The following is a 23379-nucleotide window of genomic DNA, read 5'->3' as shown; positions in this document are numbered from 1 at the left end:
AGATGTAGCAAAAAATAAAATAAATAAAATAAAACCTACTTTTTGCTTTGCGTGGTAAGTGCTGAACTTCCAGAACAGTTCAGTCAGTATTAATCCCAAAGCAAAGATATCCACTTCATTTTCATAAGTGTCGTTTTCCTGCAAAACCAACCAGATATTAGTACTTAAAAAAAAAAAAAAAAAGACAACAGCCTATCATCAGATTATACATACTGTTAAAATGTCAGGTTTCTGTGATGTAAAAAAATTAGACAAAAGATAAATCATTTCAGAACTTTTTCCACCTTTAATGTGACCTATAAACAGTACAACTCAATTGAAAAACAAACTGAAATCTTTTAGGGAGGGGGGAGTAAACATAAAAACTAAAATAATGTGGCAAAAGCCATGGTCCACAGAGAGCTTCCAAAGCACCAGAGGGATCTCATTGTTACAAGGTATCAGTCAGGAAAAGGGTACAAAAGAATTTCCAAAGCATTAGATATACCATGGAACACAGTGAAGACTTGGCGTCCCTCCAATAACAATGAAAAGACAAGATGAAAACTGGTCTGGAAGGCTACCAAGAGGCCTACAGCAGCATTAAAGGAGCTGCAGGAATATATGGCAAGTACTGGCTGTGTGGTACATGTGACACCAATCTCTAGTATTCTTCATATGTCAAGGCTATGGGGTAGAGTGGCAAGATGGAAGCCTTTTCTTACAAAGAAAAACATCCAAGCCTGACTAAATTTTGCAAAAACACATCTAAAGTCTCCCAAAAGCATGTGGGAATATGTTTTATGGTCTGATGAAACCAAGGTTGAATTTTTTGGCCATAATTCCAAAAGATATATTTGGTGCAAAAACAACACTGCACATCACCAAAAGAACACCATACCCACAGTGAAGCATGGTGGTGGCAGCATCATGCTTTGGGGCTGTTTTTCTTCAGCTAAAACTGGGGCCTTAGTCAAGATAGAGGAAATTATGAACAGTTCCAAATACCAGGCCATATTGGCACAAAACCTTCAGGCTTCTGCTAGAAAGCTGAAAATGAAGAGGAACTTCATCTTTCAGCATGACAATGACCCAAAAGCATACATCCAAATCAACAAAGGAATGGCTTCACCAGAAGAAGACTAAAGTTTTGGAATGGCCCTGCCAGAGCCCAGACCTGAATCTGATCGAACATCTGTGGGGTGATCTGAAGAGGGCTGTGCACAGGATATGCCCACGCAATCTGACAGATTTGGCGTGTTTTTGCAAGGAAGAGTGGGCAAATATTGCCAAGTCAAGATGTGCCATGCTTATAAACTCGTACCCAAGAAGACAGAGTGCTGTATTAAAATCAAAAAGGTGCTTCAACAAAGTATTAGGCCCCATGTACACGGGACACTTCAGAACGATGGAAAATGTAGGTTAAAAAATGTCCGATTAGCCGTGTTTGCATAATGTGTTTATGTGCATTTGCGTTTGAACCGTTTTTAAAGATAAGCACAGGAGAACCTCCTAAATGCCCAGAATGCACTGAAAAGTGGTAAATTATGAACTATTTCAGACTGGTTCAGAGAAACACAGAGAGTAGAAGCAGAGACAGCAGTATGTGTTGAGATTAGGTGTGAGTTGCTCATTAACATCTCTTTTGTTTCCAAGGGTGGGAAAGGTGCCTGGACTGAGTCATTAAGGCCACCTGGCAGGGGGTCTTCATGAGGAATTTGAGGTGTTAATGGTCATTAACATATCTTTTGTTTCCAAGGGTAGGAGAGGTCTGAGGTGTGAATTGGTCATTACAATGTGTGACAAGCTTGGTTGGAACATTCTGTGTTCAGTGTTTTGTCCATCTGAGTACCTTGAAAACGCTTTCAATGCATTTTTCCTGATGGACAGCATTGGGAACTGGAAAAGTTAAAAAACATTTTCAAACGCAAACACTTAAATGCGACTTGCAGCGTTTAGCCGAATTTACAAGCGTTTTGCGTTTGAACCGCCGATAAAATAGACTGCTGAACGCAAGTTTTCTGCATTAAAAAAAAAAACAACTCTAAACTCAAATGCCTGTAAACGAAGATGTGTATATGGACACATAGGAAAACATTAGGGTGAATTCAGGGGCTGCTGAAAAAAATGCTGAACAGCTCCTAAACGTGAGTTTATCAGCTACATGAGCCCTTAGTTTAAGGGTGTGCACACTTATGCAACCATATTATTTTAGTTTTTTAGTTTTTACTCCCCTCCACCTAAAAGATGTTGTTCAACTGAGTTGTACAGTTTATAGGTTACATTAAAGGTGGAAAAAGTTCTGAAATGATTTATCTTTGTCGCATTTTTTTACATCACAGAAACCTGACATTTTAACAGGGGTGTGTAGACTTTTTTATATCCACTGTATGAGGGCGTTCAAGTAAAACCGAGACTTTTAATTTTACAGGTATAAAAAAGGGATGCTAGAGTGGTGGTACTACACGCAGTAGTAAGTAGCAAGTGTGTCCTGTGGCAGCGCACATGTCGCGGGCCAGTCCACAGACTGTTAATCAAGATGGCAGACAACATTTTTAGTGCATGCATGTAACAGCGTGTGGTGATGAAGTTTCTTGCGAATGAAGGCTTAAACCAGCAGATACCTACAGAAGACTTCAAGCACAGTATGGAGAGGAGACGCTCAGCTGCAATAAGACATTTGAATGGTGTAAATGTTTCAAAGATGGCCATACGTCCATCGGTGATGATCTCGGCCATGGTGGTTCCCAGCCTACAGCAGTCATTCCTGTGAACATTCAGTGCATGGAACGCATGACCCTGGATTGTAAAATTGCACAAGAGACTAATCCTTTTGAGGGAATGGAGAACACAATCATGAAGTAGTGAAGCAGGCTATCTTATGATGGTTCAGGCGTACTGACAAATCTTTCTATGCCGAAGCTTTCCAGGTATTAGTTAAATGCTGGGATCATTGTAGTAGGGGAGTATGTAAAAAAATAAATGCAGTTTCTCCTTGCAATTTTCAGATTTGGTAGTTCTGGATTGGGCTGGGAGATTTGGAAGGATTCAAGAGTTTTCAGCGAGATGGAACCTTCAATCCAGGTACCTCAAAGCAGATGGAGGTGAAGTTGTTGCAGTTGCTGCAGTCAGGATGGAGGTGTGCACCTGTCTGGAGACCAAGGTGATATGCACTCCATGTGGGAGAGGTTCCAAGGCATGGACTGAGAGAGAAATGGGCCAGCTAAGAGACTGCAACAGTCTGGGAGACTACAGCTGAGGCAACTGGGGGAGTCCAGGGGAGCCAAAGGAATCTGTAAGTCTCTGAGAAATGAGAGTGCCTTGGGTATCAGCAGAACCTCTACCTAGGGGATAAGAGTAGGCCAGTGCAGCGAGGTACTACAATTAAGGGTAAGTAAGCTTAAGAACCAGATGGCTCAGCATTTTCGTTTGGCGTGCACGTGAAATTCATGCATGGGAAACCCTATGTTGTAAAGACTTTTTTTCTTTAAAAAGTGGGCTACCAGGCCCTTAACTATAATTGCAGTCAGCTGTGGACTCACTGTACAAACACATCTATCACAAGAGCTAACATCCCCCAGATCAATATACACAGTATATAAAACATAAGCAGACTCAAAGGGGTTAATTTAGTAAAACTGGAGAGTGCAAAAATGTGTGCAGCACAGCATAAAAACCAATCAGCTTCCAGGTGTTATTGTCAAAGCTCAATTGAACAAGGTGAAGTTAGAAGCTGACTGGCTACCATGCACAGCTGCACCAGATTTTGCACTCTCCAGTTTTACTAAATCCACCCCAAAGTTATTATTTGCCCCTCATTAAGTGCAGTTTCCTCCCAGTGTTCAGAATGCCCAGGTGCCGTGAATAACATTTCCTGGGTCAATTAGGTTTGGAGCTTGCCCCTGTCCTTGCCATCGCCTAAGCCTCACCATTAGGCTTTAATCCTGATGGGCAGACTTACTGCTCTAATCCACTGCCGAGATGCCTGTGTAAAGTTTTACATGTTAAGTCCTAGGCAGACTTTGGCCACCAGCACATGAGAACTGAAGGGCCTGGTGACTGGCATGGAGGTCTGCATAATCGGAAGAAGGGGAAAGTGTTGTGTTCTTTCATACCTGAACGTATTGGACTTTTCTTGGGCAGCGTGGCAGTGGAACAGGTCAGTGTGGAGAATAAGCAATGTAAGTACTAGTTATATGTACTATATAATAATGTGAATTTGTTACTCTGCCATTAAAGATACAATTCAGGTTCACATGACCAAAGATAATGAGAGCAAGAAAGCCTGGGAACTGCTGGTTATTGGATGAGGTTCTCGAACATGTTGAACAAGATAATTATTTTTTCTCATTAGTTATTGCCTATCATAAATATCATAGGTAGAATTGTATTTATTGCTAAACTTGGGTATGAATGGTACCTTTTTCTACCTGCATTGACAAGATTTTCAAAACCTGCCCATATGCGAAAAAACTGCGTAGAACTGCGTAGAAAATAACTGCAAAGCAACTTTTTCTTAACTATTTTATGTTCTATACTACAATGTATACTGTACGTAGGAATCAGGGGCAGACTGACCATTTGGGAACTCGGGCACTGCCCGGGGTCAGTAGGGGGACCCCATGAGATTTCCCTGGTACCTTTCATAGGCTTTTTTGGGTGTGGTTTGAGCGTAGGCAAGGACACAGGGGCCCCATGATCCCCTATTGCCCAGGGGCCCCATGAGGTGTCAGTCCGCCCCTGGTAGGAATAATTTCCCTTTCCTGGGGATCTGCTATATTCTGTTTGTATGCGGGAACAAAAGAAATGCTCTAACAGATTTTTGTGATCAGAGACATACAGGAATGTTAGGAATAAAGAACTGTGCCAGCTGCACATATAATAACATGTTTACCTGTTCTGGGGCCATGTAACGTTTGGTTCCCTTTCCAGCAGTCCTGAGTAATCCCTCTTTCTCCAGTTTTTCACTTATTGGGGTAACTAGACCAAAATCCGCTATCTTTACTACCATATCGTCTGCAAACAAAATATTTGGAGGCTGTAACAGGAAGAGATAACCATTAATCTACACTGTAGACAATGCCATATACTACTATGTACCGCAAGGGGCTCATAAGCAATCTCCAAATCCTGAGTAATGACAAAACAGGAGCAGTTGTAAAACCATAGTGCTTCTTTACAGCAATTGAGCCAAGCCAAAAGAGAATGTTTTTTTTTTAGATGAATGGGATCATGCATGCATGTTCAATTGTTCACTTAGAATTAGAAAATACAGTTAATGAATTTGTCAAGAAGGTCTAAGAGGGAATACAGTCTCTGTAACGACTCATATAATTGCGTTTCTTTAATATTATTCATATAACTGAAAATCAAGGCCAGATTTACTTAACTTATAATATGCATAAAATGTTTAACATTCTAAGCCCCACTAAATATAGCCCTGCAAGAACCAGCGCATGCCAACTATGTTGGTGCAGTTTTTCGAAACATAAAAATACTATATGTAAATATATCTATACCCTGCAAAATATGTACAACCAAGGTAACCATTTTGAAGTTTGCCATATTGTTAAGTAATTACAATATAGCAAAATTGTGTTTTTGTATACTTTTGTTCATAAAATTACCCTGCTTTTGATTCCCATTATACAGAGGTGGATGGCAGGTTAATGTGGAGAATATATACAAATGAAGTGAACCAATGCCGTCAGACCATTACCACTACTTTTTTTTTTTTAATTCCTTTAAAACCAAACAGAATGGAGAAAAACAAGGAAGTGTGCATACCAAATTTCCAAGCTTCACATTGTGTAGTTCAATTCACAACTTAATTAAAATATGCAATTACTCTATTTCAAAATTAAAAAAAATTTACAACTTTATATTTTTCTTTTCGACAACCTGACACACAAGAATCAGTCCACTGTTTTCAAGATATATTAAAATGAATGTTATCGCTGTACAAATTTGGAAAAAAAAAGGTGACAAATCTATCCTGAATATTTGATGTATATCGTTCACCATAAAAAAAAGCCCCCATATACATATATACACACACCCCTACCAATAGATATAACTAATTTATATGATAAATGTTTATATTTATATTATATCCATAACGCACAAATTTATTCAGATTAATGTCGAACCCATTGCAGACTCTGGATGTTTTACACACGCCCAAAAAAATGTCATCATTGTACACAGGACGTATGTAGAACATCCGTTCCCTCTGCCCTGCTGCCAGGATCCTCCCTGTCCCTGTACACAGCAATTCAGCCCTGAATATTGACAGCTGCCTTGCCACAGAGAAGGTCCTGAGTAACTGGAGCTGTAAAAAAAAAAAAAAAAAAAAACAGTCTGACAATGTTTCAACAATCAACAACATTGCTCAGAGAATACAGAAAGATACAAAGAATCGTTTCATTTTGTATCTTTCCGTTTACAGTACAAAAGGATTAACCACTTGCTTTCCAGAGGCTTTACCCCCCCCCCCCCTTCCATTTTTTGCGTTTTGGTGCTTCATTAATTTAACTGACAATTGCGCGGTCATGCAGCGCTGCACCCAAATGAAATTTACGTCTTTTTTCCCACAAATAGAGCTTTCTTTTGGTGGTAATTGATAGCCTATGCATTTTAAATTTTTTGCACTATAAGAAAAAAAAAACTATTTTGAGAAAAAAAAAAACTATTTTTGACTTTTTGCTATTAAACATGTCCAGTAAAAAAAAAAAAAAAAAAATCTAATTTTATCATAAATTTAGGCCAAAATGTATTCTGCTACATGTCTTTGCTAAAAACAAAATTCCAATACGTGTAAATTAATTGGTTTAAATGGAAGTTATAGCATTTAAAAATGGCAGTATATATACACTGGGCTTTTTTTAATTTTTATTTTTACTAGTAATGGCAGTGATCAGCGACTTATACTGTGGCACACATTCTAACACTGGGGGGAACTGACATCCCCGGTGACACCAATACAGTGATCAGTGCTATTAAAAAGCAATGACACTGTACTAATAGTACTGGGCATGAAGGGGTTAACATGTGGGACGATCAAAGGGTTAACTGTGCACCGTTTTACATCATGTTCTGTGTTTGTGCTTCACTGTAAGCACACTGCTTTGCATGGCTGTGCTGTGCACAGCCATGCAAAGCAGTGTGTATGAGCTGACAGGGAGAACTATTTTGTTTACTAACAATTCCCCCCCCCCCCATTAAGAGATCCAGTGATTGACAGCCGCGACCATGAACGGTGGCGCTGGGTAGGGCGTGTGCGCACCCCCTACCCAGAAATGCAAAGTCATGTATATATACACACACGTGATTTTGCGCACAGCTGCCGCCCTATAGCAGTATATCTGCTGTGGGGCGGAGCTAAAGCGGTCTGTAGATTAAGTCCAGTAAAATAACCTGACAAGTTAAAAAAAAAAATGTGTATATATTTTTTTTTTAATGAAATGGTCTTCTGTTTAACCCTTTGTTTACTCTAATCAGCCTAAATAACTAATTCTCCTCCATTCAATTATAATTTATCTGCTGATTTTTTTGTTTGTTTTTATTCCAGTAACTAAGAATATTTAAACTTTTTTTTGTTTTTGTTTGCCTTGTACATTAATATTTTTACACACTTCATACTTTTTTATGTGCAGTAACACTATTTATTTTTAAACTTACGTTGCTCAAATACAGAAAAAGTGATTTTTGTTTGTCTAAAGATTACAAAAACAAAAAAAATCTTTGTTGCAGGACAATATTCAAGAAAAGAAAGGCTTTTTTGTACTTAAAAAAAAAATTAAAATAAAAAAATATATATATGTATTACTTTGTTATCCTAACCACCCACAGTACTTCTACTGTGGACGGGTGGCAGCTACAGTCAAAAGAGTCATAACAGTATGTCGCTCTGCCTGCACTAACACAGTGGGCACAGCATGCCCCCACCGTGACAGTTGTCTCCACTGAACACAGCAGAATGCGGTTCCCAGCGATTGAGGCTCAGTGATCATGTGATCGCTATGCGAGGAAATATCATGAGGAAATATGCCCATTGAAAGCCTGGAGGTAGTCACTGGATTTTCAGGGCCTGGATAGGCCATCAAAAAGTCTCTGACGTGGTATCCCCATACTTGGGAGAAGTAGCAGAATGTGTAATGGGGTATTATTCCACATATACCCATGGAATGCGTGGGCAATACATCATTTAATTTAAAATATATGTTAAAAAAAAAGTAATTTTTCAAACATTTGTGGCAAAAAATAAAATCTTTCATGGACTCAAAATGCCTCTCAAGAAATTCCTTGGGGTGTCTACTTTCGAAAAAGGGGTCATTTGGGGGGGAACTGTACTGCCCTGGCATTTTAGCTCCACAAGAAATGTGATAGGCAGTTAGAAAGTAAAAGCTGCGTAAATTCCAATATATATACCATAGTTTGTAGACGCTATAACTTTCACACAAACTAATTAATATACACATATTGGGATTGTTTTTTTTTTTTACCAAAGACATGTAGCAGAAATGTATTACTAACATTATCTATTGGATATTTTTTATAACTGAAAGTAGAAAATATTTCGGTGGGGGGAGGGGGTAGGAGTGGGTTCAAAATTTTAATTTATACCACAAAAAAAATAAAAAACCTGGTGAGCAAATACCACCAAAAGAAAGCTCTATTAGTGTAAGAAAAAAGGACATCAATTTTGTTTGGGTACAGAGTTGCATGACCACACAATTACCTGTTGAAATAGTGTAGTGCTGAATATCAAACAAATGCCTGGTCAGGAAGGGGTGTAAACCTTCCAGACCTGAAGTGGTTAAGTCATGACAAAGTTATCGCCAAATACACAGGTCAATATCAGAAATGTAAAAATTGCTCTGGTCCATTAGGGGTGAACAGGTGTGAGAGGCGAAGTGGTTAAAGAACGTTCAAGAACACTGCTAACAAGACAAATTTAATGGAACTTACTTTTAGGTCTCTGTGAATTAAATTTCTAGAATGAATGTACTCCACTCCATCCACTATTTGTTGGGAAACTGTAAGACTCTTGAGCTTATCAACTTTTTCCATCCTTTCAATCCATTCTTCCAGTGTTCCTTTTGCACACCATTCCATTTGTATAAACAGGCACTTTAGCTTCTGGTTCTGGCTACAACCCAAAACAACAAAAAGGTTTATGATTTCTTAAGATAGGGTTTCTCAAAGAAAGGTATTTTATAACAATTCTAAAAGTCTTTCTTTCTGTTGTTTTTTACACTGTTCCCTACATCTTTACTGGGACCTGTAATGAGACAGGGGCCAATGGAAGGAACCACGGAGCATAGTAGACGAAAGCATCTGATACCTTCAAAAGTGTTGGATGTGGGAGACTTTTTGACAAGCTTCGTTCTGCAAGTTCGGGTGGAGTTAGACAGCATAGGCAATGTGAGCATGTTTTCAGCTTTTTTCTGACGGTTTTCTGTCAGCTTAAAATAGTTTGTGTGCAACAAGCAGATCCAAACTATTACCTTCACTAACAGATGCGCCGCTGAGAGTGTTGTGTAGACTGTATGTAGCATAAGCTATATACAGTGCATCCAGAAAGTATTCACAGCGCTTAACTTTTGCCACATTTTGTTATGTTATAGCCTTATTCCAAAATGGATTAAATTACATTTTTAATACCCCATACAATACCCAAATAGCCCATAAACGACAATGTGAAAGAAGCTTGTTTTGAAATCTTTGCAATTTATTAAAAATTAAAAAAAAAATACATGTACACAAGTATTCACTGCCTTTGCCATGACACTCAAAATTGAGCTCTGATGCATCCTGTTCCCACTGATCATCTTTGAGATGTTTCCACAACCTGACTGGAGTCCACCTGTGGGAAATTCAGTTGATTGGACATGATTAGGAAAGGCATAAACCTGTCTATATAAGGTCCCACAGTTAACGGTGCATGTCAGAGCACAAACCAAGCCATGAAGTCCAAGGAATTGTCCGTAGACCTCCGAGACAGGATTGTATCAAGGAACAGATCTGGGGAAGGGTATAGAAAAATTTCTGCAGTATTGAAGGTCCCAATGAGCACAGTGACCTTCATCATCTGTAAATGGAAGAAGTTTGGAACCACCAGGAATCTTCCTAGAGCGGGCTGTCCGGCCAAAATGAGCGATCGAGGAAGAAGGACTTTATCCAGGGGAGCTAACCAAGCATCCGATGGTCACTCTGAAAGAGCTCCAGCATTTCTCTGTGGAGAGAGGAGAACCTTTCAGAAGAACGACAATCTCTGCAGCACTCCACCAATCAGGCTTGTATGGTAGTGGCCAGACAGAAGCCACTCCTCAGTAAAAGGCAAATGGCAGCCCACCTGGAGTTTGCCAGAAGGCACCTGAGGGACTCTCAGACCATGAGATAGATACAAAACTCTCTGGTCTGATGAAGCAAAGATTGAACTCTTTGGCCTGAATGCCAAGTGTCATGTCTGGTCGAAACCAGGCACTGCTCACCACCTGGCCAATACCTGTGGGGATGTTTTTCAGCGGCAGGAACTGGGAGACTAGTCATGATCAAAGGAAAGATGAATGCAGCAATGTACAGAGACATCCTTGATGAAAACCTGTTCCAGAGCGCTCTAGACCTCAGACTAGGGCGACGGTTCATCTTTCAACAGGACAACGACATAAGCACACAGCCCACATAACAAAGGAGTGGCTACAGGCCAACTCCGTGAATGTCCTGGAATGGTCCAGCCAGAGCCCAAACTTGAACTCGATTGAACATCTCTGGAGAAATTTGAAAATGGCTTTGCACAGACGCTCCCCATCCAACATGATAGAGCTTGAGAGGTACTGCAAAGCAGAAATGGAGAAATTGCCAAAAATAGGTGTGCCAAGCTTGTAGTATCATACTCAAAACGACTTGAGGCTGTAATTGGTGCTAAAGGTGCTTCAACAAAGTATTGAACAAAGGCTGTGAATACTTATGTACATGTGGTTTTTTTTTTTCATTTTTTTATTTTTAAGAAATTGCAAAGATTTCAAAATTAACTTCTTTCATGTTGTCATTATGGGGTATTGGTTGTAGAATGTTGAGGGAAAAAAAGGAATTTAATCCAGCTTGGTCCAAACAATCTATTTTGAAGTGACAGAAAGCTGTAGTTCAGCTTTGTATTTCAATGATTTTTATTAATTTATAAAAAAACAGGAGCAACAAGACACGGCCTTCAATTGCACATAAACAATTAAGTTCAGCTTTAAATGTATAGATTAATTTTACTTTGTCTTTAAAATCATGACAGCACACTTTCTTATTATGCCTGAAAGGAATCTAATGTGTTCGAAAAGTTTATATCCAAGTAACTTCATTTATCAAATACAGGGTACAAAACTCAAAACTTCCTGCACCGATTTATGGCTAATATAGTATAGTACTGCTACTATAAATCATGTATGATTTACAACATGTGTGGTTATTAAAAAACAAGGATTATTTAAAACAGGGCTTGAAAAAGACGTTCGCCCGCTCACCAAATGCGAGCAGAAATTCCTCTGTGGCAAGCGGCGAGCACAGATGAAGCATGGAGCGACTGCACCTGCACTCCAAGCCTCATTGTGAAGCTGAGTTCCGGTTTACAACTTCCGGTTTCCGACTTCTGCGGCACCGCCGCTGAGGGACAGGTGCAGGAGAGGTCCGCTCTCCTACACTGAGAGGAGACACCCTCTCCACCGCCGCGGGAGACTCGGGGGGACAGTAAGTACTGTATACAGTGGGGATCGAAAGTTTGGGCACCCCAGCTAAAAATTTGTATTAACCACTTGCCTACCAGGCACTTATACCCCCTTCCTTACCAGGCCAATTTTCAGCTTTCAGCGCTGCCGCACTTTGATTGACAATTGCGCGGTCATGCAACATTATACCCATATGAAATTTTGATCATTTTTTTCTCACAAATAGAGCTTTCTTTTGGTGGTATTTAATCGCCACTGGGCGCTTTACTTTTTGCGCTATAAATTAAAAAAAGTGCAAAAAATTAAAAAAAAAAAAAAAAGTTTATTTGTTTCTTTTATAAAATTTTTCAAACAGGTATTTTTTCTCCTTCACTGATTTGCGTTGATGAGGCGGCACTGATGGGCACTGATAGGCGGCACTGATGGGCACTGATAGGCAGCACTAAAGGGCACTGATAGGCAGTACTAATGAGGTGGCACGGATAGGCGGCACTGATAGGCAGTACTAATGAGGTGGCACGGATAGGCGGCACTGATAGACAGCACTAATTAAGGGTCACAGATAGGCGGCACTGATATGCAGCACTGATAGGCGGCACTGATAGGTGACACTGATGATGGGTACTGATAGACGGCACTGACTGGCATCACTTCTGGACACTGACTGGCGGCACTGACTGGCACAACCCCTGGGCACTGACTGGTGGCACTGACTGGCAGCACTGCTGGGCTGCACTGGTGGGTGGCACTGGTGGGTGGGCACAGGTGGGTGGCACTGGTGGGCACAGGTGGGTGGCACTGGTGGGCACAGGTGGGTGGCACTGCTGGGCACATGTAGGTGGCACTTCTGGGCACAGGTAGGTGGCACTGCAGAGTGGCACAGGTGGGTGCACTGCTGGGCACAGGTGGGGGCACTGCTGGGCACAGGTGGGGGCACTGCTGGGAACGGGTGGGCGGGGCTAGTGGGCGCACTGCTGGGCGGAACTTGCGGGTGTCACTGCTGGGCACCGATCATCAGGGCACTGATCATCAGTGCCCTGATGATCGGTGCCGATCCCCGCTCTGACAACTGCCGGTTCTCGGCAGTACTTTCCTCACGATCTGACAGCGTGAGGAAAGTGCAGCCGAGAACCGGCACTTGCATTTCCCTGTGATCAGCGTGTCATTGGACACCGCTGATCACGTGGTAAAAGGCCGGTGGGATCGGCCTTTCACCACATCACGTGATCAGCTGTGTCCGTAGGACACAGCGATCATGGAGATCGCCGGGTGCGCGCCCCCTGGGGCGCGCAGGAGAGCGCGTTCTGGGAGGACGTCATATGACGTCCACTCAGAACTGGCCGGCCGCGGTGAAGCCGTCATTCGGCTATGCGCGGTCGGCAAGAGGTTAATATGCATAAAGAAGCCAAGGAAAGATGGAACAATCTCCAAAAGGCATCAAATTACAGATTAGACATTCTTATAATATGTCAACAAAAGTTAGATTTTATTTCCATCATTTAAACTTTCAAAATAACAGAAAACAAAAAAATGGCGTCTGCAAAGGTTTGGGCACCCTGCAGAGTTAATATCTTGTACTGCCCCCTTTGGCAAGTATCACAGCTTGTAAAAGCTTTTTGTAGCCAGCCAAGAGTCTTTCAATTCTTGTTTGAGGTATCTTTGCCCATTCTTCCTTACAAAAGTCTTCCAGTTCTTTGAGATTTCTGGGCTGTCTGTCACGCACTGCTCTTTTAAGGTCTATCCATAGATTTTCAATTATGTTAAGGTCAGGAGATTGTGAAGGCCATGGCAAAACCTTCAGTTTACGCTTCTTGATGTAATCCCCCGTGGATTTCGAGGTGTGTTTAGGATCATTATCCATTTGTAGAAGCCATCCTCTCTTTAACTTCAGCTTTTTCACAGATGGCATGAAGTTACCTTACACAATTTGCTGAAATTTTATTGAATCCATTTTTCCTTCTACTTGTGAGATGTTTCCTGTGCAACTGGCTGCAACACAACCCCAAATAATGATTGATCTAACCCCATGCTTAACAGTTGGACAGAGGTTCTTTTCATTAAATTCTGTGCCCCTTCTTCTCCAAACGTTCCTTTGCTCATTCCGGCCAAAAAGTTAAATTTTAACCTCATACCTTAACCACAGTAATTTTAACCTCATAATTTTAACCACAGAACTTGTTTCCAAAATGCATCAGGCTTGTCTATATGTTCATTTGCAAGGTTCAAACGATGATTTTTGTGGTGAGGACGTAGAAGAGGTTTTCTTCTGATGACTCTTCCATGAAGACCATATTTGTACAAGTATCTCTTTATAGTGGAATAGTGTACCACAACTCCAGTGTCTGCCAGATCTTTCTGGAGGGATCGTGCAGTCAAACGTGGGTTTTGAATTGTTTTTCTCACAATCCTGCAAGCTGTTTTGTCTGATATTTTTCTTGGTCTTCCAGATCTTGCTTTAACTTCCACTGTTCCTGATGACTGCCATTTCTTAATTCCATTCCAAACAGAGGATATTGACATCTGAAAACGCTTTGCTATCTTCTTATAGCCTTCTCCAGCTTTGTGAGCGTCAACTATTTTCAGTTTCAGTTTTCTAGACAACTGCTTAGAAGAACCCATGGTCCTGATTGTTGGGGCAAGGTCAGATGAGTCTGGGCATTTAAAACCTTTGAGATTGACATCACCTGGTCTGCCCAGACGATGATTGAGAACAATCCATGACACTGGCAGGTCTCAGCTTTGCAAAGGGGGCAGTGCATGCTATAAATTCTGCAGGGTGCCCAAACTTTTGCAGGCGCCATTTTTTTGTTTTCTGTTATTTTGAAAGTGTAAATGATGGAAATAAAATCTAACTTTTGTTGACATATTATAAGAATGTCTAATCTGTAATTTGATGCCTTTTGGAGATTTTTCCATCTTTCCTTGGCTTCTTTATGCACATTAATACAAATTTTTAGCTGGGGTGCTCAAACTTTCGATCCCCACTGTACATGTCCTATCACTATAATGGAGTACTGGGGAGCTGGGATATACATTACTCAGTAATGTAATATACAGTACTCAGTAATGTATATCCCAGCTCCCCTGTACTCCATTATAGTGATATGACATGTATACAGTAATCATTACTGTATACATGTCATATCACTATAATGGAGTACAGGGGTGCTGGGATATACATTACTGTATACAGTTTTATATTTTGGACTATTTATTCTAAAGAAAAATGTAATTTCATAAGCTTTAAGGGGGCGGGGTGGGGTTAGGGGCGGGCCTGGGCAAGGTTGGGTGGGGCAACTGGTGGAGAGTAAGTTTTGTGACTAGCTAGTAGGTCTGGACTCAAAATTTTAACCCCTGGTTTAAAAGCTATCCATACACATTTGGCGGTATTGACTAATATGTACATTACTTTAGTGGCACTCCATACTTTGACAATCTCCAGTCAGATTTTTTTTCATTCATACTAATTTGTCAGCAAATTTTTTGGTGGAGATAATTTGGCATATTATATAAAGATGTCAAAGCTTTCCACTTTTTTTTTTCAAATAATAGTAGTTTTGCAACAAGTATCACTGCTACAGCATTTTTCATAATTATCAGATTCAAGATATGATAGTACACATTTCCATTGAGGTTTAGGGTTAGTGTTTGTTGTAGAAGCAGGTTAAGGGATTATATTGAGGTAAGCAGCCTATTTTGGAAAAATCAATTTATTGGGCGTGTTAAAAGAATATTTTATACTTCCTGCAAAATCTACTTATCTTATTCATTGACATGTGTAGTTGTACGGGTTTATACCCTATATGTCCATCCCACACCCAGGTTTAAAAGTCATCACTTTGGATCAACAGTATCCTCTGGATGAGGCCAATAAATTCATTGTGGAACTACTTGTATTTATTTTAAACAATTTCTTCATATCAAAAAGGAAATTCTACAGGCAAAAACAGTGTGGCAGTACCTGCTGCTTGTTCACCAGCTCACATGCCTGCGCCTAGGATGGTGGGAGCAGATCAGTGTGTATGGCATGCATGGGTTTTAGGAAGCCACTTTTAGGAAGCCCCTGGCAGGACATACCCTGCTTCACGCCACCAGTGCCCATTCATAACCTTTGATAAAAGAAATACCTAAAAGAAAATTTCAGCAGGTTCCAGGCCAGAGGATAACCCCCCCCCCCCCCCTTCCCCAGTAAGTTAGAAATTAAAGGAAAAAAATGAATGGAGATCCTATCGGCCAAAGAGTTGGGGATGTTTAGCAGATCTGGATTGAAATGGGAGCTATTGTGCTCCCTACTATCCAGATTTTAGTACTTATTAGTGTTGGATAGTAGTAGAAAAAAAAATATGGGTAAGCACCACAACTTGATTGCAAGACATGCTAACAATTTGCAGGAAATGCTAGCACACAGCAAGTATATTATCCCTAGGCCAAATATTTGAAATCTGCACTGTGCACCATCCAGATATGCAATTATAGCACCCACCTTTTGGGACCACCTTATTAACTAAACCACATCTATCAGGCGTCCACGTGAGAAAACATACACTCGCAAAACCAAAACGGAGCTGCAAGTCAGAGTTACAGAGTTGAACAAAAAAAGTGGAAACACTACAGTTGCAAGAAAAAGTATGTGAACCCCTTGGGATTATGTGGAGTTTTGCATGAATTGGGCATAAAATGTGCTCTGAACATCATCTAAGTCACAACAATAGAAGAACACAGTCTGCTGAACATAATACTACACAAACATTAGATGTTGCCATGGTTTAATTGCACATAACATGTAAACATTCACAGTGCAGGGAGGAAAAAGTATGTGAGGCCCTAGCTTAATGACTTCTCCCAGAGCTAATTGGAGCCAGGAGTGAGCCAACTTTGACTCCAATCAGTGTGATGATATTGGATGTGTTGCTGACAGCTGTCCTGCCCTTAAAAAACACAAACCTGTTTTGGGTTTACTGGTTTCAAGAAGCATTGTCTGATGTGAACCATGCCTCGCAGAAAAGAGCTCTCAGAAGACCTACGATCAAGAATTGTTGACTTGCATGAAGCTGGAAAGGGTTACAAAAGTATCTCATAAAGCCTTGATGTTCATGTGTTCACGGTAAGACAGACTGTCTGCAAATGGAGAAAGTTTAGCACTGTTGCTACTCTCCCTAGGCATGGTCGTCCTGTAAAAATGACTGCAAGAGCACAGCGCAGAATGCTGCATGAGGTAAAGAAGAATCCCAGAGTGTCAGCTAAAGACCTACAGAAATCTCTGGCACATGCTAACATTTTTGTTGACACATCTACAATAAGGAAAACATTAAACAAGAATGGAGTACATGGGAGGACACCACGGAGGAAGTCATTGCTGTCCAAAAAGAATATTGCAGCACGTTTGAAGTTTGTAAAAGAGCACCTGGATGTTCCACAGCACTACTGGCAAAATATACTGTGGACAGATGAAACCAAGATTGAGTTGTTCGGGAAGAACACACAACACTATGTGTGGAGAAAAAAAGGCACAGCACACCAACATCAAAACCTCATCCCCACTGTAAAACATGGCGGAGGGAGCATCATGGTTTGGGGCTACTTTGCTGCTTCAGGGCCTGGACGGATTGTTGTCATTGATGGGAAAATCAATTCCAGAGTTTATCAAGACATTTTGCAGGAAAACGTACGACCATCTGTCCGCCAACTGAAGCTCCGCAGAGGATGGGTGATGCAACAGGACAATGACCCAAAGCATACAAGTAATTCAACAAAACAATGGCTGCAACAGCACAGAACACACCTTCTGGAGTGGCCCAGTCAGAGTCCTGACCTCAACCCGATTGAAATGCTGTGGCATGACCTTAAGAGAGCGATTCACACCAGACATCCCTAGCATATTGCTACACTGAAACAGTTTTGTGAAGAGGAGTGGTCCAAAATTACTCCAGATCATTGTGCAGGTCTGATCTGCAACTACAGGAAACGTTTGGTTGAGGTTATTGTTGCCAAAAGGAGGGTCAACCAGTTATTAAGTCCAAGGTTCACATACTTTTTCCTCCCTGCACTGTGAATGTTTACATGTTATGTGCAATTAAACCATGGCAACATCTAATGTTTGTGTAGTATTATGTTCAGCAGACTGTGTTCTTCTATTGTTGTGACTTAGATGACGTTCAGAGCACATTTTATGCCCAATTCATGCAAAACTCCACGTAATCCCAAGGGGTTCACATACTTTTTCTTGCAACTGTACATGATCTGCAGGTGTGAAAATGACTATATGTTTTGCGTTGAAAACGGACGTCATGCAACACTCTTGCTTCCGTTGTGTGATAAAACACCTAACTGACAGGTGGGAAGCCTCACTTTCGTCATTCACTGCATGCGCTGCTTGTAATATGGAGTCATGTCAGAGCCTGCTGAGCTGTCTTCACAGAAATACTTCGGGAACACAGCCGCTGCTAATCGTTGGATATGTTATGATACCCTATGGCCCCATTCACACCAAAATGTTTTTTATCTTGAAGTTCAGAGCTTTTTCATTGTGGTTTTGCCCACCCCTCAGTTGTATTGCTTGGGGACATCTGATAGTCAAGATTTAAAGCAGTCTGCATCTTTCAGTGTATTTTGTTTTGAGTACTGTATAGGACAGAAGCCAACCACCTACGTGAATCAAGAATTGAAACTGCGGTAATAGGAGTGCCGTTTCCTTCTATCCTTTACGGATGCAGAAAAGGCCTTTAAGAGCAGCATGGCCTGGCAATTTATGCAGGTCACCCTGCTACAAATCTGCCTAGGCCCTCACATGACCCGTTAAATCCTGTCTCTCTATAGCAACCATTCAGAGTATGTGCGGGTAAACACGTTGTGCTCGGAGTATTGTGATATTTCCAACAAGATGAGACAGGGCTGCCCCTCTCCTGGATTGATTTTACTTTATCACTGAAATCCTCTCTCTGCTCAGAGGCAACCCTGATAGTAATTCAAAGTGCTCGGGCCATTATAAAATTGAAACCTTCATGAACAATTTAATTTTCTTCGTCACCAACCTGCGCATTTTTCTTTCCAATATCCTAAAGGCCCTGCAAATGTATGTAGAACTATCAAAATGTACGATTAAACTTGCCAAATCGGCAGCCCTTAACATCACATAACATCCGCCTCCAGAAATACAGACCCTACACAATCATTTTCCTTTTCCAATTTCACTTCAGACATAAAGGATTTGTATACCTCAAATTTTGTGCCCCTGCTTCACAATCTCAAAACTGATCTTAAACATCAGCATGACCTGATATGGCTTGGGTGTTATAATGCCTTCAAAATGACAGCACTTCTGTGAATACTTTACTTGCTACAAACCTTGTCAGTATACATCCCTGTAACTTTCTTCAAACACCTTCACTGCTTGTTTAGCACCGTATCTCTTGAAGCATGGATATTTGGTCTAAATAAATTAAATACCTCCTCCCCTAAGCTTCAAATTGACATACCACTATTGTCATGGAAATTATGTATTTACAGGTTGAACTTTAAATGTGTCATATATTAGTGTTATTCATATGTCTCTCGTGTGGCTTAATTAAAGCTCTGAAGGCTGCAATTGGGCCATGCGCATGTACAATGTATGTATTACAGTACTCCGCTCGGTAATGGATGAGATGGCAGATCTGCCCTTATAGACCGGTGAGTATACCACCACGGCATTCGATGTGAATGCTGCCGGCGGTAGGCCGCGGGCCTGTATCCACATATCAGCAGCATAGTACCACATGGACTCCGTACCGCAAGGCGCCAAGCAGTGCAAACTCCGCGTTTAGGCTCATGTATATCTTACAAGCCATTACCAACCTGAAACTGTATCTGGATGGATGTGTTTTAATAAAGATCGTATCGGGCCCATTCAGATACAGACACTGTTTAATCTAAGGGATGCTTGTACAGAGAATTTACATACCACTAGGAGCTAGGACAGGAAGTCTGCTGCTGGGGGGGAGGACCGGTGATAGATAAGAGGAAAGGCTACGCTCCAATCGGAATGTACATCCTGTGTATAGGCATTCCCCATGCATTGTTCTGTGGGAGGGGATTGACCTTATTCATGAGGGGGGCATGTGTCTGCTTGTAAATAAAAATAGGAGGCTGGGGTTGGATCCGCCTCTTTGTGAATTCCAACAGCAACCTGAGAGTGTCGCCTGATCATTCCTGGGTAACCGAAACTCTATTTCCCCACATCTCAAGACAGCTAACCCAGTTGGAGAGGCAGGAATTGTGTAGTTTAGCTGCAGTCGTGGTAAGCGAGATTCGCACAGCTTTATGGGGGATTTCTACGCATCCAACTGCGAGTACTCACGGTAAGGAGAAATTCGTTCAAAGCGAATTTCCAAGACACTATCAGCCTATGAATACTTTATCCCAAACCTCAACACCAATCCTTTAAAGGATTTGGGTCACAGAACTTTTACTGAAATAGGAAATACTTCCCAAGCAGAGACCTACACTCCCTTCTATAAATTAGAGCTTATCATAGGGTGAACCCGAAGACATGGATTGAAATAGACTCTAAAATATGGCATGTCTTGACTAACCCTATTCGGCTAAAAAAGGGATTTCGTGGTTCTACAATTACTTACATTACGACAACGATCTCTCTATTCTTAAACAGTATAGGTAGATGGGAGAAAGATCTATGAAGATCATTTACTAGAGCTGAGTGGGATGCTGCCCTGAGCAATAATTTGAGTATTACTAAATGTACAAATCATTGGAATTGCTGTCTTAAAATATTATACCGTAGCTACCTTATCCCATATAAACTTGCTAAAATGTATCCTAATGTGTCACCACTATGCTGGAGGAACTGTGGAGAGGAAGGTATCCTGCTTCATATTATGCGGGAATGCCCATTTACATAATTTCTGGCAAGAGGTCTTTGCACTTATTTCGCAGGTGTCTGGAATGATGACTAGCCCAGCATCTCATTTGGCGCTACTCAATATCACCTATTTCCTGTTCAGTTTAGAACAATAGTTGGCCATATACTTATCGCCGCCAGAATGCCTATCACTGCTGCTTGGAAATCAGTGAAGATCTCCTCCATATCAGAAGTAATCCAAAGAGTAAACTCAAATTACATTTGCAAGAGAGCTGTGGCTCTTCAATGTCAGCATATGGGGAAATTTGACTTGAAGTGGTCCTGTTGGAAAGGAAGGTTTCTGCTACATGATATGATTATATAGTATTGCATATCATATTGCTTCCTTGGCTGAAACTGTGCTCTAGTCTCATCTTTTTCTGTTTCTTTCTCTACTCCTTTACCCTTCCCCTTTTGTTTTTGTTCATGACTATAATAAGCACTATGCACGCACTATACTCCTTAATGGTCACTAATTCTGCTGGTAACTTGTATTTCAAACACTGACCTGTTTTGTTATGTATACCCCTGTAGGCCAACAGGCCAGTATATGACTGTTTTCTTAGATCTGAAAGCGTACTAGCGCCATGGTGCCAAGATAAGTTTACGCTTATTTTCTATCCTGAACTATTTTATTGTAATAGTTTAAAAAAAAAAAACTCAAAAAAAGATTTGAAAAGAAAATGGCTGATTTAAAGAGCTACATTGCTGTTAATGTAGGTAGAGAGACTGATGCCAAAAACTTAGAAATGATTTGAGAATTTGGTTGAGTTATAGGGTCATCCTGCAAATTATAAAGTTTCTGATCAAATGAACTGAAAGCATTAACTATTCCTTGTGGATTATATATGTTTTGTTTGGTGTGGGGATGAAAAATAAATGATAGTTTCTGTTTATATGACTTATCTCTAAAGTTGGGATGCTAGTAGTTTTCCTGCTTTGTTGCCATGCTGCTAGAAATTTGCTTTGAAGGCTTTAAGCAGTCTAGTATGGTAGGAGACTAATAAGTTTGGAGGTTGATGTTGAGCTTGAGTTAATTTGGCACTGTTAATGGGGTTCAGTTGAGATTTATTAATGGTTTCTAAATTGTTGATTGTATCAAGAAGTGTATTAATTTGTCCTGACCTCCGCTTATTAGCAATAGCGCTCATTTTGATAAACTGTCCTCTTATAAATGCTTTATGTGCATTCCATAAAATAAACTGGTCAGTGAGTGAAGATTCATTAAAGGCAAAAAAGTTGCCTAAAAGTTCTAGAGATATTTTCAATATTTTGGATTTGTGACATTAAGTGTGTGTTGTTCCTTCACATTTTACATGACTCTTCGCCCCTGGCTTCTGTTACTATTATAGAAATAGGCGCATGGTCTGACCAAGAGATGGAGTGAATCTCCGATTTCTCTATGCACTGCAATAAAAATCTGTCAGTTAGCATTAAATCAATTCTAGAGTAAGTCAGTTGAGACTGCAAAAAATAAGTGAAATCTCTCTGTCGAGTGTGGGCATCTCCAGACATTCAGTTGAGAGATGGTGAGAAAAGATTTCAATGTAACTCTGTATGGAATATGGGAGTTTCTATTGGAGATGTCCCATTGTGATGTCTGGAATGGCATTGAAGACACCACATAATATCACAGATCCTTGCCAGATCTTCAGCACTCTCTTCCCAATTTTTTGCAAGCAGGATAATTGGCAAAAGTTTGGTAAGTATAAATGTTGACAATGGTATATATGACATTATTGATCCTGCAAAAAAAAATTATAAATCTGCCAAAGTCATCCATAGTTGTAGATATCAAAGAAAAAGGCAGCAGAGTCCCTCACTGCGATAAATGGAAAGTGACTATTTGAAAATTTGGGATGTTTTGATTTATGAAAGTTTGTCTCTTGAAGGCATAAAATATTGCAGTGAAGATTCCACGCATCTCTCCAGAGCATATAGCATTTTGTGGGACTATTAAGTCCTTTAACATTTAGGGAAAAGATTTTAAATTACATTAATTAGTAGTTCCTGATTCCAGAAGGTAAAAGAAAATCATTGTTGCCTGGTAAATTCATCAATATGAAGTTATTATCCCTGTTGAAAGATTAACTTTTCCCATCTATTCGACCAAAATAAATGTTATAGGGTTGAATATTGTGTTGTATTACTTAGTACCCCAGAATAAAAAGGAAGAAAGTTAATGGACCATGTAAAGGAAAATATTGAAAATCAAACAAACAGTCTGTTCGGCGAAAGAAATAGATTTGAAACAAAGAAAATAAACTGCAATTTTGCAGTGCAAGGGTGGCGTTGCCACAAAAGTGTACAGGGTGTATCTAGAATTGGTGTTATGTCTTCTAGGTTAAAGACCCGCAGGAGCTATTGTTAATTAGGGCTTTAAGACACAGATGCTTAGCCAGCCTCATCTTCATGCCAGTCTTCCTGAGCCTGTTTAGGAAAGGCACGTTTTCATGGTGCATGGTCAGCTGCCTCCAAAATTTCCCATTCTGTGAGGAGGTTTAAGCAGTCTTCCAGATTGGTGGTCACATACTCTTTGCCCTCCTTGGTGACAATGAGTTTAGCTGGGTATGCCCAGTGATATAGAATTTGGTGACTGCGTAGTGGTTTCGTTATTGTGGATAAGTTGTGGCGTTGTTGTAGAGTATATCTGCAAATAGTTGAAAGACTTGTAGGCACACAGGTGTTTTGTCAACTTTTCCGGTCAGCACTAGCAATTTTTCCTTGATATGGTAGAAATGGATCCTTACTAGTGTGTCTCGTGGAAGTCTTTCAGGGAGATGAGGA

General features: G+C 40.6%; 1 protein-coding gene across 1 annotated transcript in view; it reads right to left on the bottom strand.

Moving 5' to 3' along the window:
• LOC149448846 (interferon-induced, double-stranded RNA-activated protein kinase-like) overlaps positions 1–23379 on the bottom strand; it is a 175280-nt gene that overhangs the window by 35439 nt on the left and 116462 nt on the right. Inside the window, exons 14-16 of the mRNA XM_089694190.1 lie at positions 8950–9130; positions 4874–5017; positions 40–138 (exon numbers count right to left, since the gene is read on the bottom strand). Of these exons, the coding sequence (XP_089550316.1) occupies positions 40–138; positions 4874–5017; positions 8950–9130 (424 nt within the window). The remainder of the gene's footprint in view (positions 1–39; positions 139–4873; positions 5018–8949; positions 9131–23379) is intronic.

The sequence above is a fragment of the Staurois parvus genome, unplaced genomic scaffold, assembly GCF_062004578.1.
Source record: "Staurois parvus isolate SC_StPar_1 unplaced genomic scaffold, SC_StPar_1.0 ptg000655l, whole genome shotgun sequence".
Taxonomy (NCBI): Eukaryota; Metazoa; Chordata; class Amphibia; order Anura; family Ranidae; genus Staurois; species Staurois parvus.
Note: the sequence above shows the minus strand (reverse complement) of the source record. Positions and strands in the feature narration are given on the sequence as shown.